The 22,812-nt window shown below is 42.2% G+C and overlaps 1 protein-coding gene across 1 annotated transcript in view; it reads left to right on the forward strand.

Moving 5' to 3' along the window:
• pde4bb (phosphodiesterase 4B, cAMP-specific b) overlaps positions 1–22,812 on the forward strand; it is a 128,145-nt gene that overhangs the window by 15,141 nt on the left and 90,192 nt on the right. Inside the window, exon 2 of the mRNA XM_073849893.1 lies at positions 5,587–5,712. Coding sequence (XP_073705994.1) covers positions 5,671–5,712 — 42 coding nt within the window. The 5' untranslated portion in view covers positions 5,587–5,670. The remainder of the gene's footprint in view (positions 1–5,586; positions 5,713–22,812) is intronic.

Consider the following 22,812-nt stretch of genomic DNA (forward strand, 5'->3'; position numbering starts at 1 on the left):
AAAGTAAATAGACTTATCCACTTTTAAAAGGGAGTAGAAAACATTTTTCTTTCGTTTGTTATTGACGTCAAAGGTTTTGCGTCCAATCAAACACTATAGTGTTCAGATTCTCTTGTCAGAGGCTATAAATATTTGCTCTAGTGTTTATGTGTGTGTTAGGCTGGTAAATCACACTTCTGTTGTGTTTATACATTTACAGAATAGTTTTTTTCAGCCTATGTCATATAAATCATTTGCAAACATCTGGCCATATGAAACACTAGCCTTACAATTTAAGTTGGTATCATTATGTGGAACTGAAGAGAAGATTTTTTTAAAATGATGAATTGATGGACCAAAATTCTTCATGTTTTTAGAAAGAATGAAAATATACGCACAAAGAAGTGTTTCCATGCCTTAGTTGGTTAAAAAACGATGCTTAGAGAAATGTAAATGTTTCAGCTGGACACGGATCTGTAAGGCCGGGGACAGAGCCATCTGGTGTGGCTCAGAAATACAAAGTCATACAGCGATTCAGTCAGACTTCTGATCTCAGTGCCAATGACATTGTTGTGGCACTGTTTGAAAACTGTGAATCACTGTCATCATCTGACCAACCTCAATAAGCTTGAAAGAATCTGTTACAAAGAATAGGCAGACAGTATTAACAAACTGTATATGGATTGATGGCAGTTAAATCTTAATGTAACATATTTTTCTTAACTATATTAGTCTATTCTTTTCTTGTTCTATTTCTATTATAAAATCATATTGTAAGGCACTGTACACTAATTATACCATATATTATACAATAAAAAAAAATACAAAAAAACAATAAAGGTCCCAAATGCAACTGACTGTTGGGTTTATTGTCCACTGTGGCCAAAGTAAAATAAAAGGCTTGGAGCACAAAAGCAACTGAAATTAGTAAAAAGGCCCCCAAAATTAAAAATTAGTTTTTGTTTTTTTATATTTATATTTATAGCATATGTGACCCTGGACCACAAAAATAGTAGCACGGGTATATTTGTAGCAATTATCAACGATACATTGTATTGCTCAGAATTATTGTTTTTTCTTTTATGCCAAAAATCATTAGGATATCAAGTAAAGATCATGTTCCATGAAGATATTTTGTACATTTCCTACTGTAAATATATTAAAGCTTAATTTTTGAATTTCAATATTTAGATTTTGTTTTTGCACCCTCAGATTCTAGATTTTCAAATAGTTGTATCTCAGCCAAATATTGTCCTATCCTAACAAACCATACATCAATGGGAAGATTATTTCAGCTTTCGGTTGATGTATATTGATGTATAAATATCAGTTCAACAAAATTGACCCTTATGGCTGGTTTTGTGGTCCAGGGTCACATATAAGCAATATTACACAAGTGCTGTTTGCACGAATGTAACATTGATCAAGGCATCTATGCTTGCTTTTCTCTTTCTCTCGTCAAAATTTCAGGAGCACCTTCTAATCAATAATCCAAAAAACTGATTAAAAAATTTGCCTTTCCATGACGAGGTGATATTTGACTCCTTAAAGTGACTTACAAGGGAATTTTGTTTTTACATTCGTAATGGCATTTTTTATAACTTTATTGAAAGCATGTCATCTTTTATGTCAATTTTTTTTATTATATTTTTAACTTTTTAATAATTTCTAATTAAAACGGAATAAAAACAACTAGAAAAGGAATAAGTTACCAATCAAATGAAATCAATATTAGCAAAATTATTTTGTACTACAGAGGTGGCACAGACGAACACAAAAGTGGCTTGTAGGTGTATTTTCATATGTTTAATCAGGCTCAGAGGTGGCATGAGTGCAGTTAAATTCATAAACTCATGTTGAGATTAATGTTTTAAGTATACAATTTTGAATAGAGAAATATTAAATGATTTAAATAACTGAAAAGATATTAAAAAAAATTAAACTAAAACTGCCAGTAGGTGGCAGCAAGTCACTGTTTTTAATTACTGAATTATTCATTTGATAAGTTTGAACGGCTAAATCATTCAGGAATAAAGCAAGTGACTGTCTTTGTGAATTGAAAATTGAATCATTGACTCACTAGTTTAAAAATGCACATTCATTCATAACTAAACACCGCTGTGTTTAATGGAGATGCGCAGTGGCTCGGTCGTGACTTGTTTCTATTTTTAATGACAAAATAGAGTAAAATCAGGCAGTAGTGTTATAGCCAGACAATGTAAATCACTTAATATCAACTTCTTGTTTATTTAACTGTTGTATTAAATAAATATCTTATTTACAAACTCCTTTGAAAATCATTAAAAGCTGTCACTCGTCTAATCGCGATCTCACAAAGTCTCATTATAATCAATTAAGCTCTCTACGTTGCACAACGAATCTCTTATTTACACTCTCTCTACACTTTGTTTATTATTCGTGAGATATGTCTGTGATACATTACTCAAAATTGCAAAAACATGTAGAAACCTTTAAAGCTTCCCTCAGCGCAAACATAAATATGCTGATCGAGTCAGTCGCAAATGGTGCTCCTAAATATATTTTTTCATAGTCACACATAGTAGTTTTTATTAGCAAATAGTCGCACTGTACAGCCCTGTTTATTCAGTCATTTAGAACAAATAGGTTCAGTGAATGATTCAATGTAGTGAAATTAAAAGAAACCAATATCCTACAGCTGCAGATACATTTAAATGGTGATATTTTATAATTTCAAGACCACATAAGGCGCCCCATTTGACACTAAATGAAAAAAAGGGGACCATATTTTCTTCCATACCTGTAATACGGTAAAATAAGATAAACCAAAGTTTGATTAATTTGAAAATAGTTAAATGTTAAGTGGCTGAAAGAACTAAGCTGTCCTAATTGTACACATAGCCACACGTTTTGAATGTTCAGACTGCATTTAATAACATTTTCCTAACTTAATAGGAACATTATCAAAACATTCTTAGAATATATTTTTGTTAACTGGGTTACCAGATATTAGAGATCTGAAAATGCAATTTATAAAATGTGTAATTTAATTTTAAACTGTCCCTGGCAGGTACAATAATCTATTTATTTTTCCCTCTGTGACGGAATTACCCAATGTGTGATTTTATGTTTATTGTTAGATTGCAGTTACAGATTGTATTAATATTACTTTGTTTGTACATTAAACATTTCTCAGAGGTCTTAAAATACCCATTTGTAATAAGCAACACTTTCTACACTCAGTTTTGTTGATTATAATGGCTGCTATTATCCTATTTCTGTGAGCAATCCACTGCTGTTGCATCAAGCTGCTCATTTACAGTATAGACACGGTTCAAACTGTGCCAAGCCAAAAGATTGACGGGCAGTTTATTGAAACATGAGGACAGGTGCCAACTCAGGTGCACACACACACACACACACACACACACACACACACACACACACAAACAAGACTATGTTTGGTGTGAATGTAAAAAATGTTGAACGCTCAAAATGACTGTGTATTTTCCATTTAGTTTCCCTTGTCCATTCAACACCATCTCTATGCATTTTGATAATCAATTAATTTTTTTTTTAAAGTTGCCAGCCCCCACAAGCATTATTTTTGCAAAACTTTTAATACCTGAACATTTTGAACAAAAAGATTTGAAAATCACAGTTTTGTCAAATACTACATTCAGAAAGATGATGTTGTGTTCTTACCTGAATGATCCACAGCTGTTTTTTGTTTAGTGATAGTTGTTCATGAGTCCCTTGTTCATCCTGAACAGTTAAACCCTGCTGTTTTTTTTCCTTTCCAACAATGACTGTATGATTTTGAGATCCATCTTTTCACACTTAGGACAACTGAGGGACTCTATGCAACTATTACAGAGGTTTCAAATGCTCACTGATGCTTTAGAACAGGGGTCCCCAAACTAAGGCCCGTGGGCCAAATGCGGCCCGCCCCCATATTTGGACCAGCCCTTTGAACAATGCCAGAGACATATTTTGAAAATGTAATTTTAAATATATGTTTTGCTTATATCATGTTGGTATTTGATAATAAAGGTTGGCTTGCCTTAGTTATTAGCATAGCCTAATTATTTGCTAATTCAACACACATTCAACATAATGTGTCATCGCAATCGAACAGGTGATGCACGAGGCAGCTAGAAAATTCAGAGCGATGACAAAATGACTCAATAGCATTTGAGGTGAAACTAGCACTGCTTGTGGGACAGGTGCAAAAGCAAGACTTCACTCATCTCCCAGTTACCCAATTTTTTTCAGCTGAGAAACCAGTGGCCCCATTCCCAGTTGAAAAGTCTGTGGAAGCACTGAAAATGATGAAAGCAGAGTTTGACATGTGATTCAAAAAACAAAGTGGATTCTTGAATCGATTTTTTTTGATAAGCCTCTCAAGGCAGCGGTTCTCTCGGTTGGTTGTGCATCTTTTTCTTCTACACTTTTTCCTTCCACTCAACTTTCTGTTAACATGCTTGGATACAGCACTCTGTGAACAGCCAGCTTCTTTGGCAATGAATGTTTGTGGCTTACCCTCCTTGTGAAGGGTGGCAATGCTTATCTTCCGGACAACTGTCAGATCAGCATGATTGTAGCCTAGTGAACCAAACTGAGAGACCATTTTGACGGCTCAGGAAACCTTTGCAGCTGTTTTGAGTTGATAATCTGTTTAGCATGTCACCATATTCTAATTTGTTGAGATAGTAAATTGGTGGCTTTTTGTTAAATGTGAGCCAAATCATCACAATTAAAAGAACCTTGTAGCTGTAGCTTCTGAAGGGTACTCTATGATATATAAAAAATATGATATTTAGGCAAAATAAGAAAAATGTACACATCTTCATTGTGTTCAAAAGTTTTCACCCCTGGATCTTAATGCATTGTTTGGATCTCGAAATCATCCAGTCATTCTTGAAAAGGGTTCAAATACACAAAGATCCTGAAGAAAGCAAAAAATTGATTTTTCGGAAGAACTGCGGCCTTTTAACTGTTCAGGATAAACAAGGGACTCATGAACAATCATCACTAAACAAACAAAAAAAAACAGCTGTGGATCATTCAAGTAACAACGCTGTATTAAGAATCAAGTGTATGTAAACTTTTGAACTGGGTCATTTTTATAAATTCAGCTATTATTTTCTCTTGTGGACTATATGTAAACGTCTTTCATGTGAAATATCTTATTCAGGTCAGTACTAAATAAAAAACAACATGCATTTTGTATGATCCCTCTTATTTTGCTAAAATAATTAACATTTTGCAGATTCTGCAAAGTGTATGTAAACTTTTGACCTCAACTGTATACAAAGCTGAGGGATCTGCCTTTTCCAAAAGTTTGATATTTGCTTTTTTAATTTTAAGTTCTTTCAAATCTCAAACCTGCAATATTCAGAGAACACTGTGAATTATTTTTTTTTTTAATGAAAAGTCAATGATAGTATGACAGATTGTTTATAATTTGATGTTTATTTTGTTTATTGTCATTCTAATGCTACTGAACACAAGAAATTAACATCAGAACTGAAAAAAAATGTGACTTTTAATTTGTAAATTGGCCCAGTGGAGGGGTTGATGGAAAATTATTCTAATGTATTTTTTTTTTTTGTCCTCTGGCTACAGTTCACAGCAGAAGTTCATTTGTATGCCGGTGGAGAGTCCCAAGAGACAGAAGAACCTTCTGAGCTTGAGCTGTCAGCAGAGATCATGAGGAAGAGCCGGAGCGTCTTGGCAGTGACACCTAGTGATGTGAGACATTTTACTGCTGTGTTTTAAAGATGAAGAGAAGATAATTCTATGCAGTGATTTTTTTTTTACTCTGCCCCCAATACACACATTAAAAAATGACTTAATGTTTTTCTCCTAGTTTTACACCTTTGAAGCAGCCAGATTTCTTAGTAATCTTGTGTTCTTCGATTTCAAGAGAAAGAACTGAAACATTCAACAAGTTCTAGGCAAGCGTGTCTACGAGAACATAAACAACCAATTAACCACAAACACAAACCCACATGCGCACACACATAATATTAATAGTTATTTATGAGGGACGTGGGAAAAGATGGCAGGCACCGTAAAACCTCACCACAGGTGTCACAACCCTGTCTGTCATTGGTTTCACCCATTGTCTTCCCCTGCCATTCTGTTGTCATTTGGTTTAGCCCTCGTCACCGTCATCTGTTGCACCTGTCCTTGTAATCATTAGTCATCTGTGTCACCTGTGTTTGATAATGAGTTACCCTTTATAAGTCTGTCTTTGAGTTTAGTCTTTTGTCGGCCTTTAACGTTCTCTGGATATGTGTTGAAAGTCCTCTGTGTTCCTGCCTGTTCCTGCCTTGTTCATCTTGGAGAATTCTATTAAATTTACTGTTGATTGTTAATCTCGTCTATCGTCTCGTCTCGTCCTGCACACCCACGTGACAGAAAGACCGACCCAAAAAAATTCACGGCGTCTTCCCCTGCGTTTATTTTCCGTTTTTTTTGTATCAGTGTTTAGTTTATTTTTTTTTCCCCCGTCATGAATGATCCCGCCGTCCTCATCCTCCTCCTGAAGCAGGGGAACCGCTCTCTCGAGGACCACACCAGAGACTTTATATTCCTCGCCCCGTTTACGCACTACCCGGACAGTTGCCTATGCACGTTCTACCGCGTGGGACTTAATGATAACATCCAGAGGCAGCTGTCCGGGGAGGGTCCTCGAGAGAGCCTCGCCGACTACATCGAGTGGGTGCTGGTGTCCAGCAGAGCTTCGTTGACCGCGAAGGATGACACCAGCCCCACTCCAGACCCAGAACCCAGCCCAACATCACCCCGACAAGCGGAGTTGCAGCCCGAGCCCACCGACGATGGAGAGCCCGAGCCGAGAGCGACAGAGCCAGAGCCGGACCCATCGGACCAGGTGCGAGAGCCGACTGCTACATCCGCGACGGTGGAGTGTGACGTGGAGCAAGAGAGGGCTACAGAGAGCCCTGCCCACTGCACCACCACTGGGGGTGAGAATGAGCAACACTCTGGGGACTTAATAGACTTTTCCACAGAACCACTGGCCTGCCTGAACTTCCCACCCACCCGCCCTCTTCTGCCTATGCCTGAGTCTCCGCTGGTCCCGTCCAGCCATCCTGAGTCTCCGCTGGTCCCGTCCAGCCATCCTGAATCTCCGCTGGTCCCGTCCAGCCATCCTGAGTCTCCGCTGGTCCCGTCCAGCCATCCTGAATCTCCGCTGGTCCCGTCCAGCCGTCCTGAATCTCCGCTGGTTCCGTCCAGTCGTCCAGAGTCATCGCTGATTTCGCCCAGCCTTCCAGAATCTCCGCTATCACCTGTCAGTCCCCCTGCTCACCCTCAGTCATCCACCTGTGCAGTGGGCTCGCCGCGGGACTGCCAGCTTCCATCGGCGTCTCGGCTGGAGGATTCCTCAGCTCCGCCTCCAGCCTCCGAGTCCTGGACTCCGCCTCGGCCCTTCGACCCCGCGGTTCCACCACGGCTCTCGACGCCCTCCTCTCCACCGTCGCCCGTCGATCCACCAGCTCCACCGGGCTCCATCGTCTTTCCGGCTCCGCCCTGGTCAGTCGTCACCCCATCGGCTCCTCAGGACTCTGCTCCTCCGGCTGTGCCTCGTCGCGCCGTCCCACCGGCTCCTTGGGACTCCTCCTTCCTGCGGGCACAGCCTCCATCCTCTGTCGCTCCGGCTCCGCCGCGGATCTCCGGGACTCCGCCTCCGCCTCGGGCGCCAGAGCCTGTTCCACCTTGGCCCTCCGGATCCTCGGCGTCACCCCGGATCATCGGCTCTCCGTCTCCGCCTCGGGCTCCTCCGCCATCTGCTCCGCCTCTGTCGGTCGGCCCCATGGAGTCGGCACGCCTTCCTCCACCATGGTTCCTCCCTCCGTCGGCTCCACAGTGGGCCGTCATCATGGCTGTGGTCTGGGTCTGTTCCTCCTGCTTCAGGTCCCTCCTGTTTCCTCCCTGGCTCCTCCCACCTTCGTCGCCCCCCTGGACTCTTATGACTTTGTTTGTTGTCCCCCTCCAGGGGTACCGTCCTCCGCCCAAGCCTCCTCCCTTATGTACTCTGTTTTTTCCGCCCCTCTCGTTTTTTCCACGGCGCGAGGACGCGCCTTTCCGGAGGGGGGCGTGATGTCACAACCCTGTCTGTCATTGGTTTCACCCATTGTCTTCCCCTGCCATTCTGTTGTCATTTGGTTTAGCCCTCGTCACCGTCATCTGTTGCACCTGTCCTTGTAATCATTAGTCATCTGTGTCACCTGTGTTTGATAATGAGTTACCCTTTATAAGTCTGTCTTTGAGTTTAGTCTTTTGTCGGTCTTTAACGTTCTCTGGATATGTGTTGAAAGTCCTCTGTGTTCCTGCCTTGTTCATCTTGGAGAATTCTATTAAATTTACTGTTGATTGTTAATCTCGTCTATCGTCTCGTCTCGTCCTGCACACCCACGTGACAACAGGAATGAAGAACAGAACAGTGATGAAAAATGGCAGTCATTCATTTGTCTTCTTGATGCTTTTAATTACCTGAACTCGGCTGGTTGTAGCCAAATTAGGCTTAATAACGTTTTACAGTCGTTGAATTTAATTTACATAATATTAATTAAACTATTCTGTTTAAAGGTGAAATGTGACATTTTTCCTAGCATAGAAACAAATGCCATTTGCCCATTTTATTTCCAGAAAGTGAGGTGATTTTTGTCCATTGGGAAGTGATTGGATTATGAAAATTGGCTGCATGACAGGTGGTTGTAGTGGAAGGCTTAAAAAATTATAGCTCTCTGTGATGTTAGATTGTCATGTCAGTGATGCACATTACAAAATAATAATTAGACTTGTCACTATGCCATATTGTTATGAATTGAGCAAAAACTCACAGGTTTTAATAATAGACTTTATACATACACACAAATGTACCTAAAAACTATGTGCAAAAGCTGCTTTAAATGCAAAGGATGGTCACACCAAATGTTGATTATTTAGTTAATAAAGGTTGATTGATAAAGAAAATCTATTTATGACCTAATTTTTGACAACATTACTGTAGCCCTGCAGGTAGGTCTCTTGAAGCATCTTGGAGACATTGCCACAGTTCTTCTAGATTTAGTCTGTCTCAGTTAGTTCTGTTTCTTTATGTCATTCCAGACAGACTGGATGATGAGATCAGATCTTTGGCTGTTGTCAGACTCCTTGTGCAAACAAAAATCTCACTGGATTATTACAATTAATGGCAAAAAGAATGTTTGGAAATGTAAACTGATATTTCCTACTGACACACTACAGCAAAAGATTAACCCAAAACAACTTTTAGCTGCTAAAAATACTAGTGTTCTAATAATTTTGGCCACAACTGTGTATATATATATATATATATATATATTAGGGTTGGGCGATGTCGACCAATTTGGCATCGTACGATGTCTAATGTGCAACATCGCGATGGACGATGGCATTGTCGGCGGGGGGCGGGGGTGAAGGATGGTTGTTGTTAAATAATTAATTAATAACAAATTAATTAATTGTAGCCTACCGTTTCCACCTGTGCTTAATTTGAGCCGGATCCTACCGGATCCCGTTCCGGAAAATGTCAAATTTTGGATTTTTCCGTTCCGGTATTTGTTTTTAAAGATCCGGCATTAACAAGTGCATTAGATCGTGACAGTGCGTGCGTGCATACGAGACAGAGCAAGCGCGGGTTTATGTAGATGTATTTGGAGGATGTGTGTTGGTCCTTAACATATTTTCGACCAGTCAGCTTTTTTAAGTTCAAAATCGCTCTCATTGATTGCTTACTGCTTAACCCACTCTCTTCAAACGCATTTAATGAGCAGCAGAATGTTTAGAGAGAAAGTGTAATATCAGAAATAATACCACATCAAGCAAAATATTATTATGTATTAACATTATAAACACTATAAAACATAGCTATAAGTTAGTTACCCTCCAAAATGAATCATTTAAATGTAACGGTATTCAGAACAGAACAGGAATGAAACAAAATATATAAAGTTAAGAAACCAAAACAAAGCGAAACTAAAAATACCAGGCGTTGGGCTCACGCACCTCTGTAATTCGGCACAAATCCAAGTGTTTCCATATTCCCAATGTATTTGAATGATAAACTGTTATTTATAATGTATACTAGGCTTTGTACTGTACATTCGTATTTCGATGAAAAAAATATATTCTCTTGTTTTTTGTTCCAAGCTCTGTTCGTTATGGTAAAACCATAAAAAAGGCATATTTGGTGTAGTTTATTTAATCTAATTTAATTAAAATTATTTTAATTATTAGTTTTTGTATGCCTAATTTATTAATGTAAACGAACTAGTTTGTGTAATTCGTTTGGAGTTCACTGTAATTTGTATTGTGATCGTTAACAACTTCCTATTATGTTATTATTTCCTCATAATAATAATAATAATAAAATAAGTAAAGATGCGGAAATTGAAAGCATGCATTTCATTTGGCTATATAGTGTGATTAAGTGTGTGTTTTTCGCGAGCGGGTTGCTGCTGCAGCGGCGGGGGCGGGGCGATGGACGATGGCATCGTCTATCGACCCAACCCTAATATATATACACACACAGTGCCTGGCAAAAGTATTCAGACCCCTTCTGTTCTTTAAAGGGGTCATCGGATGCCCATTTTCCACAAGTTCATATGATTCTTTACGGTCTTAATGATAAGTCTCTAATATACGCTATGCAAAATATCAGCTCATTTTATCGCATGGGCCCTTTAAATGCAAATGAGCTCTGCTCGCCCCGCCCCTCTCTGCTGAGGGATTAGATTGTTTACTTTAGCCGCGTTTACCGGCGAAACTTGCCAACAAGCACATTTTTAAGAAAGGCCAATTGCAAAGATGCATAAAAAACCCTTATACTCACTTCTGCTGTGGGTGAAGCTGCATCACGAATGATTCACACGAACATAGATGCATATGTAGATCGGGATCGGCCCTTTCCTTTTAAAACCGAAAGTAACGTTATCCTCTGCCTCTTAAGCGGCTCAGATGTTGGGAGTAAATTACGACTGCTATGTTCATTATTACATCCAACAACAGAACAACACCTCAATCGCTCAATTAGAGTTTTCCTCTGCACCTGAGTCACACAATGGCGATCGTATTTGGACTGTTTGAGCTCGGTGAGGGCGGGTCTAAGGTAAGATGCTCATGTCAATCAACTGTGTTTCGTCACAATGACAAGAAGCTGAGAATGACCTGATTTCCTGAAGGGGATATTACTTTTAAAGATTAAAAAAATACCACTGGGTGGATTTTTATCATTGTAGGGTGGTTGTGTGCATAAACTACCAACACACATTAATGTTCAAACAACATGTAAAAGTTATGCATCCGATGACCCCTTTAAGTTTTATGTTGCTGCACTATGTTAAACTGCTTTAAAATACTTTTTTCACATCAGTTAACACTCCATACATCTAATCTGTGACAACTTTGCAAGTTTATTAAAAAGTAAAAACTCAGACTGAAGTACTTTGCATAAATATTCACTCATTAACTCATCAGTTGAAACACCTTTACCGCCTTAAGTCTTTTTGGGTATGATGCCTCAAGCTTTGCACATCTGCATTTGGCAGTTATTTGCCATTCTTCGCCTCACTTCTTCACATCTTAAGCTCTGTCTGTATCATTGGATAGGGGCTGAGGTTTCTCCAGAAATATTCAGTGTCTGGCTGGGCCACTTAAGGACAATTGGTCCATAAGCTACTCTTTCTAGCAATGTCTTAGCTGCTAAACATCATTGTCCTTTTGGAAGGTGAATCTTTTGCCCAGTCTGGATGCTCTGGATTAGGGTTTCATTAAGGCTGTTTCAATATTTTGCTGCATTGAGCTTTCCTCCTCCAGTTCCTGCCGCAAAAAAACACCCCCACAGCATGAGGCTGCTACCGCCACACTTTATGGTTTGGATGCTACTGTGCAGGTGATGAGCAATGCCTGCTTTCCTCCATACGTGATGCTTGAAACTGAGCTTCATCACATCAGAGAATCTTGTTTCTCACTGTCTGAGAGTCCTTTAGGTTTTTTTTTTTTTTTTTTTTGCAAATTACAAATAGGTTTTCATGTGTCTTCAATAAGTAGAGCATTGAGTCTGGCCACACAGTCATAAAAGTCAGATTGACGGAGTGTTGCAGTCATGTTTGTTCTTTTGTAAGTTTCTGCCTTCTGCATATATACTCATGGAGCTCAACTAAAATGACCACCAGCTTCTTAATAACCACTCTAACCAAGACCCTTCTCCATTGATTGCTCAGTTTGGCCAGGAGGCCAGCTCTAGGAAGAGCCCTGGTTGTTTCAGACCTCTTTCATGAAGGATAATAGAGGCTACATGCATCTGTGAACCTTCAGTGCAGCAGATATTTTCTGAATTCTTCCTCAGATCTGTGGCTTGACAGGCAGTTCTTTTGACCTCAGGACTTGGTTTTTGCTCTGTTATTCATTTTCAGCTGTATTCCCCTTACGGAAAAGAATTTTTTTCAAGTGTGCTATTAGTATACTTCTTTTAAACTAAAAAATAGGAGAGTATACTTTCAGTCTACTTTATTATGTACTTCTCAGAAATGTGCTTTATATACTTCTCAGAAATATACTTAAAATGACATTTAAGTATACTTGACTTATACCTAGAAAAAGTCTAAATATATTTGAGCTATACTTGTGCTCTGAGAATCCGTGTTTTCATTGTTATACGCTAGGGGCACTATTGCACATCTTCTGTGTTCTCAGAATTTCCAAAACACAAGTGAAGAAGAAACCGAAACAACAGACGCTTCCACATGTAATCTAACACAATAATCAGACTTAAAACAGTATCAAAACCATAGATATGTAAAACTGTATAATGTTATGGAATAAAATGTCAACCCATGAAAAGCTTTGGGGTGTTGATCAACTCCATCTGTGTTTTAATTATCATAAATAGTTTTTTTTTTTAGCTTTTTGTTCAAAATGTTGTTTTTTTATTTATTTATTATTTATGAAACTTACCCACAAGTGTTTATGTCTAAAATAAGAACAAAATGTTTTTGTTTACATTTTGATGCTTTGTATGTTCAGATATTCATATAATAAAATATATACAAATTAATACCTAAATAGGGACATAGTAGGCCCAGTATACTTAAAGGATGATATAAAGTTCACTTAAAGAAAACTTACGAGTATAATTGCAGTATAAAACCACTAAACTAAGAGTTTACCGAGACTAGACTTCAAAGTGTACTAAACATGCATAAAAAAGTATTTAATTAGTAAACTATCAGTATACCTATAAGGTCACTTTTAGTATACTTGCAGTACAACCTGAAAACATAGATGTACACTAGTTGTGTACTCAAAGTTTACTACTGTTATACTAAAATATACTTTTATATACTATAAAGTGGGCCAATTTAATCCCAAGGAGTATTGAAATAGTACACATAAAAGTATACTATTAGTACACTGATATTGGTATACCAAAAATATACTTGAACTATACATAATAAAATAAACTTGAATACTTCTTTTTGGTAAGGATCAGACTTTTATTGAGAGCTGTGTGCCTTTCCAAATCATACCCATTCAATTGAATTTGCCACAGGTTATCTCCACTCGAAGTGTAACATCTATAAGCAAAATGAATACTCCTGAGGTGCATTTCAAGCATCCCAGATAAGGGTGTGAATACTTATGCAATCTAATCATTTCAGTTTGTTTTATTTTTTAATACATTTGCAAAGTTCTCACTTTTATTCTGTATGGAGTGTAGATTGATGTGGAAAAGTTTCAGTTTTATTTAAAGCAGTTTAAAATAAGCCTGGAACATAAAACATTGCCTGGTTCTAATCTGTTGAATAACTATATGGTAGAAAGATATTAATAATTTATTTGTAAAGCTGCTTTGAAACAATGTGTATTGTGAAAAGTGCTATACAAATAAATTCAATTAATGGACAATAGGTACATTTATTAGAGTAAATTTGGTCAATTTTCATTTCATTTGGAATTTATTGTGCAGAGAAAACTGTATTGTGATTTCTCCGAAGACTGTAAACACTGTCGCTTAGTGATGCTTTCAAGACATTGCTCTGTTTGTTTAAACAACCTGAAATTTATTTCTCAACCAACGGCATGTTTTTGACACCGAACGACCGGCTTGTCTGAATAATGGCTGGTTGTACTTTAGTTGGGCGGAAGCGACAGTGAAAGTGTTTGGGTAAACGATCATTATTTCTCCATCTGATGCATTAGTCACACAGAAATTCCACACATGACCTTTAAAGAAAGGTATACTTAGTATTTATTTATGCTGTGCTGGCCAGGTTGACAGTCGGGTTTTTGTCTTAAAAAAGAAAAAAAAGCCGTGACATTGTTCGGTTGAGCCTTTTGTAGATTTCATAAAACATCCTCAAAGTTCTGGATTAGGTTTCTGTACTTGGAAGAACAATACCTTCACTTCTTCTAGCCTATTTGCAAGTACACGTGCACAATGAAGTGAAATAATGAGACTCATATTGATTGTCTGAGAATGCAGTTCTCACCTTTCTTCGCTAACACTCAATGAATTCTTGACACTCACCTCTCCTGCCTATGATTAACATCTACATGTGAATACCAGCTCAGTCTGCCAGCAGCCCTCTATAACCCTCTTCATTGAAATCCTTCTTCAGAACAAGTGCGTTTGATTACTGACGGACACTTTGTCACAGCCAGCTGTGGATGTAGAAAGACTGCAAATCCTTTTTAAACACATGCTGTTCAATTATTTCACAAAGAATTGTAAAGATGTAGAAAGTAACATTGAAATTAAACAGCAAATTTGGAAATTGAAAGGCTGGAATAGTATTTTCATGTATTATCATTGTTTCATTTGCAACAAAAATCATTTCTGTAGTGTAGATTTTTTGATTGTACTTTTTTGATTAAGTGGGGTTTGCCTGTGCATAAGTTGCTGTACTAGGGCATTGTGGATGGTTGCTGTGTGGTTGCTGAATAGTTTTATCACATTGTTATGCGGTTGCTAGGCTGGTTGCTTATTGGATCAAGACAATAAAATCTCACTGTACAGCTTTGTGATGCTAAAATTTCACAGCAAGTTGTTTAGCAGCAGACAAGTCAAAAATTTAGTCAAAACAAGTGTAAAATGTTTGCGATTTATACTGAAAAAAGACTGAAAAAAGGTTACAGCAAACATATGTTAACTGGTTAATTGTAAATTACCTTACCATAAAATTTAAAATGGGTTAACATTGCATTTTACTGTAAAATACTGTTAAATTGATGATTTTTGAATTCTATTTTTGATTTTTGTAATAGAATTTTTTGATGAATTATGTGGGTGAGAAACAGTAAAAATACATTTCTAGAAGTACCCACATGACACATTGCATATGCTTAATTTTATTAATTTTAGTTTCTTTTTTCCCATTTTTGCTGTTGTGCATGGTATTTTGTGTTACATTTGTTTAGTTCACTAGTTCGCTTTTGCATATAATAAACAGCGTAAAAGTTAAGCGTGTTTGGCATGCTGTCCGGGAGAGGGCTCCGAGCTCGGTAGTCATTCCCGAGCCCGGGGCACTCCCCCTGCCCAGGGAGAGGGGTCCGAGCTCGGCATTTGGCCCGAACCCAATAGCGCTCCCCCCTAGCTGGAGGTGAAGAAAAATGAAAAAAAAGGGGGGGTGGGAGGGATGCTGGAATCAGAGATAGCTGAAGGTAGGACTGCTTGGTTATTTAAAGGGACTGTAGTAATTGGATAGGGAGAGTGATTGGATAGGGAATGATTGCTGATGATGAATTGGCCGTGTTAATTATCTGCGCGAGCTCCTCCTGAAATTTGTTAATGAAACGTCACTTCACTAGTTCGCTTTTGCATATAATAAACAGCGTAAAAGTTAAGCGTGTTTGGCATGCTGTCCGGGAGAGGGCTCCGAGCTCGGTAGTCATTCCCGAGCCCGGGGCACTCCCCCTGCCCAGGGAGAGGGGTCCGAGCTCGGCATTTGGCCCGAACCCAATAGCGCTCCCCCAAAGTGCAAAATAACTGCAGGACAGCAGCCAGATGACCCCCCAAAAAGCTTAACTTGGCTGAAGGGATGCTGGACGTTTGGAAGTAGACAGAGTGTGGGAGGAGCTTCTGCGGGCATTGCTAGAGAAGAAGCATTTTGCGGGAGTGAAACTTGAGGCAGGTGGAAATTATGAATGGTGCTCTTGAGGGAGCGGGCATAGCTGTTGCGTGGGGAAAAAAAAAGCGGTGGCTGTAGCGGGGCTTTGCATTGCTGCGCGTATAGAAAATAAGCGGGGGCTTCAACAAGAGCCATGCGTTGCAGGGCGTGAGAGAAAAGCGGGGCGAGCACTGCTATGCCGAGCACTGCTGTGCGTAAGAGGGGCTCCAGCGGGGGCGCGCATTGCTGCGTGTGTAGGGAATAAGCGGGGGCTTGAACAGGAGCCATGCGATGTTGAGCGTGACGTGAAAAGCGGGGCGAGCACTGCTGTGCGTAAGGGGGGGCTCCAGCAGGGGCGCGCATTGCTGCGTGTATGGGGGATAAGCGGGGGCTTGAACAGGAGTCATGCGATGTTGAGCGTGACGGGAAAAGCGGGGCGAGCACTGCTGTGCGTAAGGGGGGCTCCAGCGGGGGCGCGCATTGCTGCGTGTATAGGGGATAAGCGGGGGCTTGAACAGGAGCCATGCGATGTTGAGCGTGACGGGAAAAGCGGGGCGAGCACTGCTGTGCGTAAGGGGGGCTCCAGCGGGGGCGCGCATTGCTGCGTGTATAGGGGATAAGCGGGGGCTTGAACAGGAGCCATGCGATGTTGAGCGTGACGGGAAAAGCGGGGCGAGCACTGCTGTGCGTAAGGGGGGCTCCAGCGGGGGCGTGCATCGCTGCACGTATAGGGGAAAAGCGGGGGCTTGAACAGGAGCCATGCGATGTTGAGCGTGACGGGAAAAGCGGGGCGAGCACTGCTGTGCGTAAGGGGGGCTCCAGCGGGAGCGCGCGTTGCTGCGCGTAGGGGAATAAGCTGGGGTTTTAACGAAGGCAGGATGTCCCGAGGAAAAGGGGCGCAAAGGGGGTGGTTGAAGCGGCTAGAGATGGCGTGGACGGGGGTGGGCTGGCGGTAGAACGGGTTGGCCGATTAGGGTTTGGTGGGTTTCCTTGATGAAAGCGCGGTCTGATCGGATATAGCTTTTGAAAGCTTCCGATGTCCACCGGCCGAGCGCTTGGATCTGCTGTTGGGAGAGGCCTTTTTGCGCGGCTGTGGTTGCTGCGCCTATGCGGAATGAATGGCTGGAGAAATTGTCCGCTGGAATGCCGGAGAGGAGCAAGATGGATTTAAGGTGCTTTTGGAACCAAAAGCGTGTGGCGGGGCGGTTGGAGTCGTCTGTAAAAAGAGGGTCGGAGGGGAGTCTGGATTGGGATTTCCTGAGCTGAAGGAAGGCAAGGAGGGTTTGGAAGGGTTGGAGGGGAGATTGAAGGTTGAAAATATATATGAAATGGCCTTTCTTAGTTTGGTCTGTCTTACTTTGTTTAATGAAGTAAGAGATGGTTTCACCGTCTAGAACTGCTAGATCGGAGATGGTGGGGTGGATGGCTGGGTTGAAGCCAGATGTAATGGCGAGCTCAGAGCATCTGAGAAAACCGAAAAAAGCCAGGATAAACATTGCGTCTAATGTGCGGGCGGTATGGATAGAATGGTAACCATTACGGAGCGTGGATATGCATTTGGTCAGGATCTTAAGGGTGATGGGTTGTCTAGGGTCTGGGCGGCTGGGCTGGGTTTTTTGTATGCCTTTGATGAGGAGGGATGTCTGGGAATTGGAAATATGGGGAGAAGGTGAGCCGAATACCAATTTGTGAAAAAATTGGACTCCGCTTAGGTATCCTTTGATGGAACTGGCTTTGAGGTTTTTATTGGAGTTGAGATGGGAGATAAACGAGGTGACAGTGAGCAGGGAAAAATCGGGGAAAGGTAAGCTATAGGCGGCGTGGAAAGTTTTAAAGCATTTCCACGCTGTAAGGTAGGATTGGAGAGTCCTGGGGGAGACTGCTTGGAGAATGGAGTCGATGGATGCTTCGAGAAGAGGCCTTAGGGGGTGGTTTATGGGAATATCAGTTCTGAATAAGGAGGGACTGGGGTTGGGAGCGGGTCCGCTTCTGGAGCCAGCGATCTGAATTTCTGAAAAGCAAAACGAGAGAGAGAGTCAGCGATTTGATTCTTTGAACCGGGGATGTGTTTTGCAGTTATGATAAATTGGTCACAAGTAGGGATGCTCATATTGACCGTTTAACCGTTAACCGTCAGTAAGAATTTTAACCGATTATTACTATCAGTTAAACGGTTAAAAAAATAAATAAATAATAATATTATATATATATATATATATATATATATATATATATATATATATATATTATTTTTTACGTTTGCTGCATGCATGGTGAAAGAAAAAATGTTTACTCGCAGGCGTGTGGACACGTGCAGTGCGGCTGTTCAGACATATTTTGCTGAGTAAGCACCTGTTTTACCTTCTCTTAGTTTGTGTAACTCATGTAGTAGCCTATATGCAACACGATGGCAATGGCGATATTGGGTTATCAAAGAGTGAATCCATGAATAAATGTATTCAAATTCTGAATTAATTATAGTCTAAAAAGAGCGCGCTCCCCTTACAATCACTGGAAAGCTCTCACTCATACATTACTGTAGTTAATCGCAATCTCACAAAGTTAATAAAAAGTAATAAAATAACCTTTACTCTGTAAATGGATCTCTTATTTACATCATGTCTACACTTTCTTTGTTTTAATGAGAGAGTTCGTTCGTGGAGGTATAGAATTCAGCAGAATTGAAACAGGTGTTGTGCCTTTTTTCGACCCCTGCCAAATTATGACCCCCTCTCGTTGAAAGCGCTACCTGATTGCCTAATCCTAACCCCACCCCTAATCCTAACCCCTCCCCCACACCTAACCCTAAACCTACCAATACTAGGGGGGTAGTAATCTGGCGGGGGTCAGAATTCGGCACAACACCGGCACTTTGAGTGGTGAGAGGATCGTAACATAGCCGCCTCTGATTGGCCATTGCGATAATGTGATCAACAGAAATGTCTGTGATTGGCTATTGAACACTGTGAAAACACGTGTCTCCACAGTGGATGAAAAGACCCGAACCGCAAATTGAAAGGATTTTTGTGAAGTGTTTTTATCACGGATCTAAGCGTTAACAGTCAGACAGCGTTCCAGTCTATCCGTACAGCATGTCCACATGTTAAAAACTGAGGTATAAGCTGGTCCGCTATATGTTTTTATGTCCGACGAGAAGAACAAGACCGGTACCTTTCTTCAAAGCGCATAGAAGGATTCAGTGTGTTTTAGTTCTGTCATCTTAATTAGGTAGTTATTTAACTTATACATATTTAGTGTAGGCCTATTTATATTATTCTTTTTTTTTTTATTTCATTCTGATTTTCTCTGTTCTCAGAAGCGCTGCTGATGCGTGATAATTTGAGTAAATGAATGCAGTTTTTGTTGTTGCTCTGTATGCTGCTGTTTGCACGTTAAAATAAAACATTTGCTTGTATTTTTATGTATCATCACAGATACTTGTGCATTCTATTTTTATTTTAAACGAATTCATTATTCTAATTTTATCAGTTAACGGTTAATGATCGGATAACGAGCAGCGGTTGTCGGTCAGGAAAATTAACCGAAATGAGCATCCCTAGTCACAAGCTGAAATCCAAATCAAACGTCTGAGCAAAGGCATGAGCGCGGGGGAGTGGGAACGGCCTTTGTTAATGCAGTGCACGGTAGCTTCGTTGTCGCAGTGGACGACGATGCTGGTGGCGGACCACTCTTTGCCCCATAGGAAAGCTGCGGCCACTAACGGGTAGAGCTCAAACAGTGCTGAGGATGATAGCTGCTGAGGCAAATCTGCCAACTCGGGGGGCCAGGTAGAAGCGAACCAGCGGCCCCGGAGAAAACCTCCAAAGCCGACGGAAGGGGCGGCGTCGGTATATAATTCGATATCGATTGGGGAAGAAACCAAATTGCTGTAAAAGAACGATAAGCCGTTCCACTGTTTAAGGAAAGAAATCCATAAGCTGAGCTCATTGCGGCAAGAATCAGTTATGGAAATGCGATCCTCAAGGGCGTGGGCGGAGGAGGAGAGGGAGAGGAGATGGGAGATGAAGGGGCGGCCTTGTGGGATGATGCGCATCGCGAAATTTAGATGACCCAGAATGGATAGCAGCTCGCGTTTTGTACAGCTACAATTTGTTAGCAGAGTGGAAGCTACTAGAATTGTTCTGTCAATCTTTTCTTTGGGCAGGGAAGCTAGGAATTTTTGGGAATCTAAATTGATGCCCAAAAATTCGATGGAAGTGCTAGGACCCTCGGTTTTGTCTTGAGCGAGGGGAATCCCGAGTTCTGAGAAAAGCTTTTGGGTTGTCAAGAGGTGTGCGGCTGGGACGGAATCTGGGGGTGAAATGATTAAGAAATCGTCTAAAAGATGGATCAGATAGGGTAAATTGTAATTATTGGAGAGGATCCAGCAAATTGCCTCTGACAGCGTGTCGAAGATTTTTGGACTGCTTTTGCAACCGAATGTGAGGCGTACGGCGAAATAGAATTCGTTTTTCCAGCGAATGCCGAATAAGTGCCAGAAATCTGGGTGGATGGGCATGACTTTGAAGGCGGAAGTAATGTCGACTTTGGCCAACCAAGCGCCGCGACCTGCCTTTTTAATCAAGGTAGTGGCTTGGTCGATGTCGTGGTAGTGAAGAGAGAACTCTTCGAGCGGAATGAGGCTGTTAATGCTAGGGAATGGGGAATTATGCGGGGAAGAAAGGTCAATTATGAGGCGTTTTTTGCTTGAGAATTTTCTGGTGGCGACGCCGATGGGGCTGACTCGATAGATGCTAAAAGGAGGGACAAGAAAGGGGCCTATCATGAAATTTGAGTCTATTTCTTTTTTGATTAGGCCGTCCACTGTTTCGGGTTCGGTGAGAGCGGAGTGGAGATTTGGGCAGATGAGGTTTTGGGAGGGGAGGCTCAGGACGCCGGGGTGGAATCCATGGGTGAGACCTGAAAGAACATAACATACAAAATGAGGATCGGGGTGGTGAAGCAATTCAGCAGATAAGCGGGAAACATTTACGGGAGTCGATAAATATCTTTTTTGGTTTTTATTTGCAGCTTTGTGTACAGGACAAACCATACGTGCATGAGCACCGCCACAAAAACTGCACACATGCATGAAACGGCAGCGCTGTCTGGTGCACCTGCCGTTGTTGAAGTCATTGCAGACTTGGTTGCTAGTGGAAGAAGGGGGGTGGCGAAATGTGGGAGTAGGGGTAGCTGGGGTCTCCATGAGACGCGGGACGTAGCTCGTGGATTTGGGTTGGGATGGTTCGGGGCCGGGAGGAATGGACGGATTGATAAAAGTGCAGTTGGAAGTAGGGTGGGAAAATGAACGGCAAACTGCGCAGGAGATGTTGCGGCAGCCCAGGAAGACTCTGCTATGGAGCTCGGTGTCCAGAGCTCCCCAGTAAGGACACTGGTTCCACTGGGCTACGCGGATGGCACATTTGGCGGCGAACAGCTTATGGTAAGTGTAAAAGTGGGAACCTCCGAATGACAGCGCGAGCTCAGCGACTATTGCGAGATAATCGCTGAGTTCGCGCCTCCTGTGGGGAAAAACGGTGCAGATGATTTCTGCGTAACGGGTGAAAGCCATGGTGAACTCGGCAAAAGAAAGAATGCGTGACTGTGCGGGTGCGGAATTTTTTAAAGTGACTGAAAAATCGCCAATATTGATTTGGCGATCGGCAGGTGAGGGTAAGATTGGTGACAACAGGGTGAAAAGATCTACATCCGCACCTGCTAAAATCTGGGTCCTGATTGAGTTGGGGACTGGGGGAGGTTCCAGCGCTAGAGCGTTTGGCGGGGCTGGAAGGGGAGTGGCTGAGGCCAATGAGAAGGGAGGGCGGGCCTGAGGAGGAAGGAAAGTGGCTGCGGGGACTGATAGCGGCTGTAAGCGTGCGCTGCGGCCGTCTCCTGAAACGGGAAAGGGAGGAGGGAAGAGAGGGGGAATGAGAGGCACCGGTGCTTGTGGCATGAGCGGGGGAATGCTGGTGCTATGAGTGGAAGGCGGGGCTGCGGGCCATGAAAAGGGGAGAGAAAGGAGAGGCACGGGTTGCGGACGAGAATCGGCCGCGGGAGTGGGCGAGTTCGTGCTGCTGCGGCGGCTCGTGGAGGCGATGGCTGGCTCTCTGCCAGCGTGAGCAGCAGGTTCCCGCTTCGAAGGTCGAGCGGGGTGGCCATGGCTGGAGACTGCGGTGTCCGGGGCGTGGCCCGAACTCGGTGACGGCCTTCTGCTGCGTCCTGACGTTGTGTAGGGGGCGCTGCGGCCTGAGCGCGCCCTGCCTGACGCCCTGGTGGGAGGGGTGGATGCTGGTTTTTCCTGCTGCTGGAGAGATGAGTAGAGTGCGAGGAGTTCTGCTTTTGAGGAACGGCGTGTAAATGATACGCCGGCGCTGGTGAGGGCCTTGCGAAGCTCGGCTATGGTCCATTTCTCCTTGGCTGGGGTGCAGGAGAAGGCTGAACCGTAGGAGGACGCTGGGGATGATGCCCGGCGTTTAGAAGGTGGTGGAGACGGCGTGAGCTGGCGTCTCGGAGTGCGAGCAGCGGTGGTGCGTGAGGGCCTGCGGCCCCGTGATGCAGCCGCGGGCTCGCTTGATGGATCCTGCTGGGCGCTGGTGGCCTGAGCGGCGACCTGGATGGAGGCTGGAGGAGCTACAGGAAGCTCGGCGTCTGAGGAATAATCCTCGGAGGAGTGAATCTCAGACATGTTCGACGG

The sequence above is a fragment of the Garra rufa genome, chromosome 10 (genome assembly GCF_049309525.1).
Source record: "Garra rufa chromosome 10, GarRuf1.0, whole genome shotgun sequence".
NCBI lineage: Eukaryota > Metazoa > Chordata > Actinopteri > Cypriniformes > Cyprinidae > Garra > Garra rufa.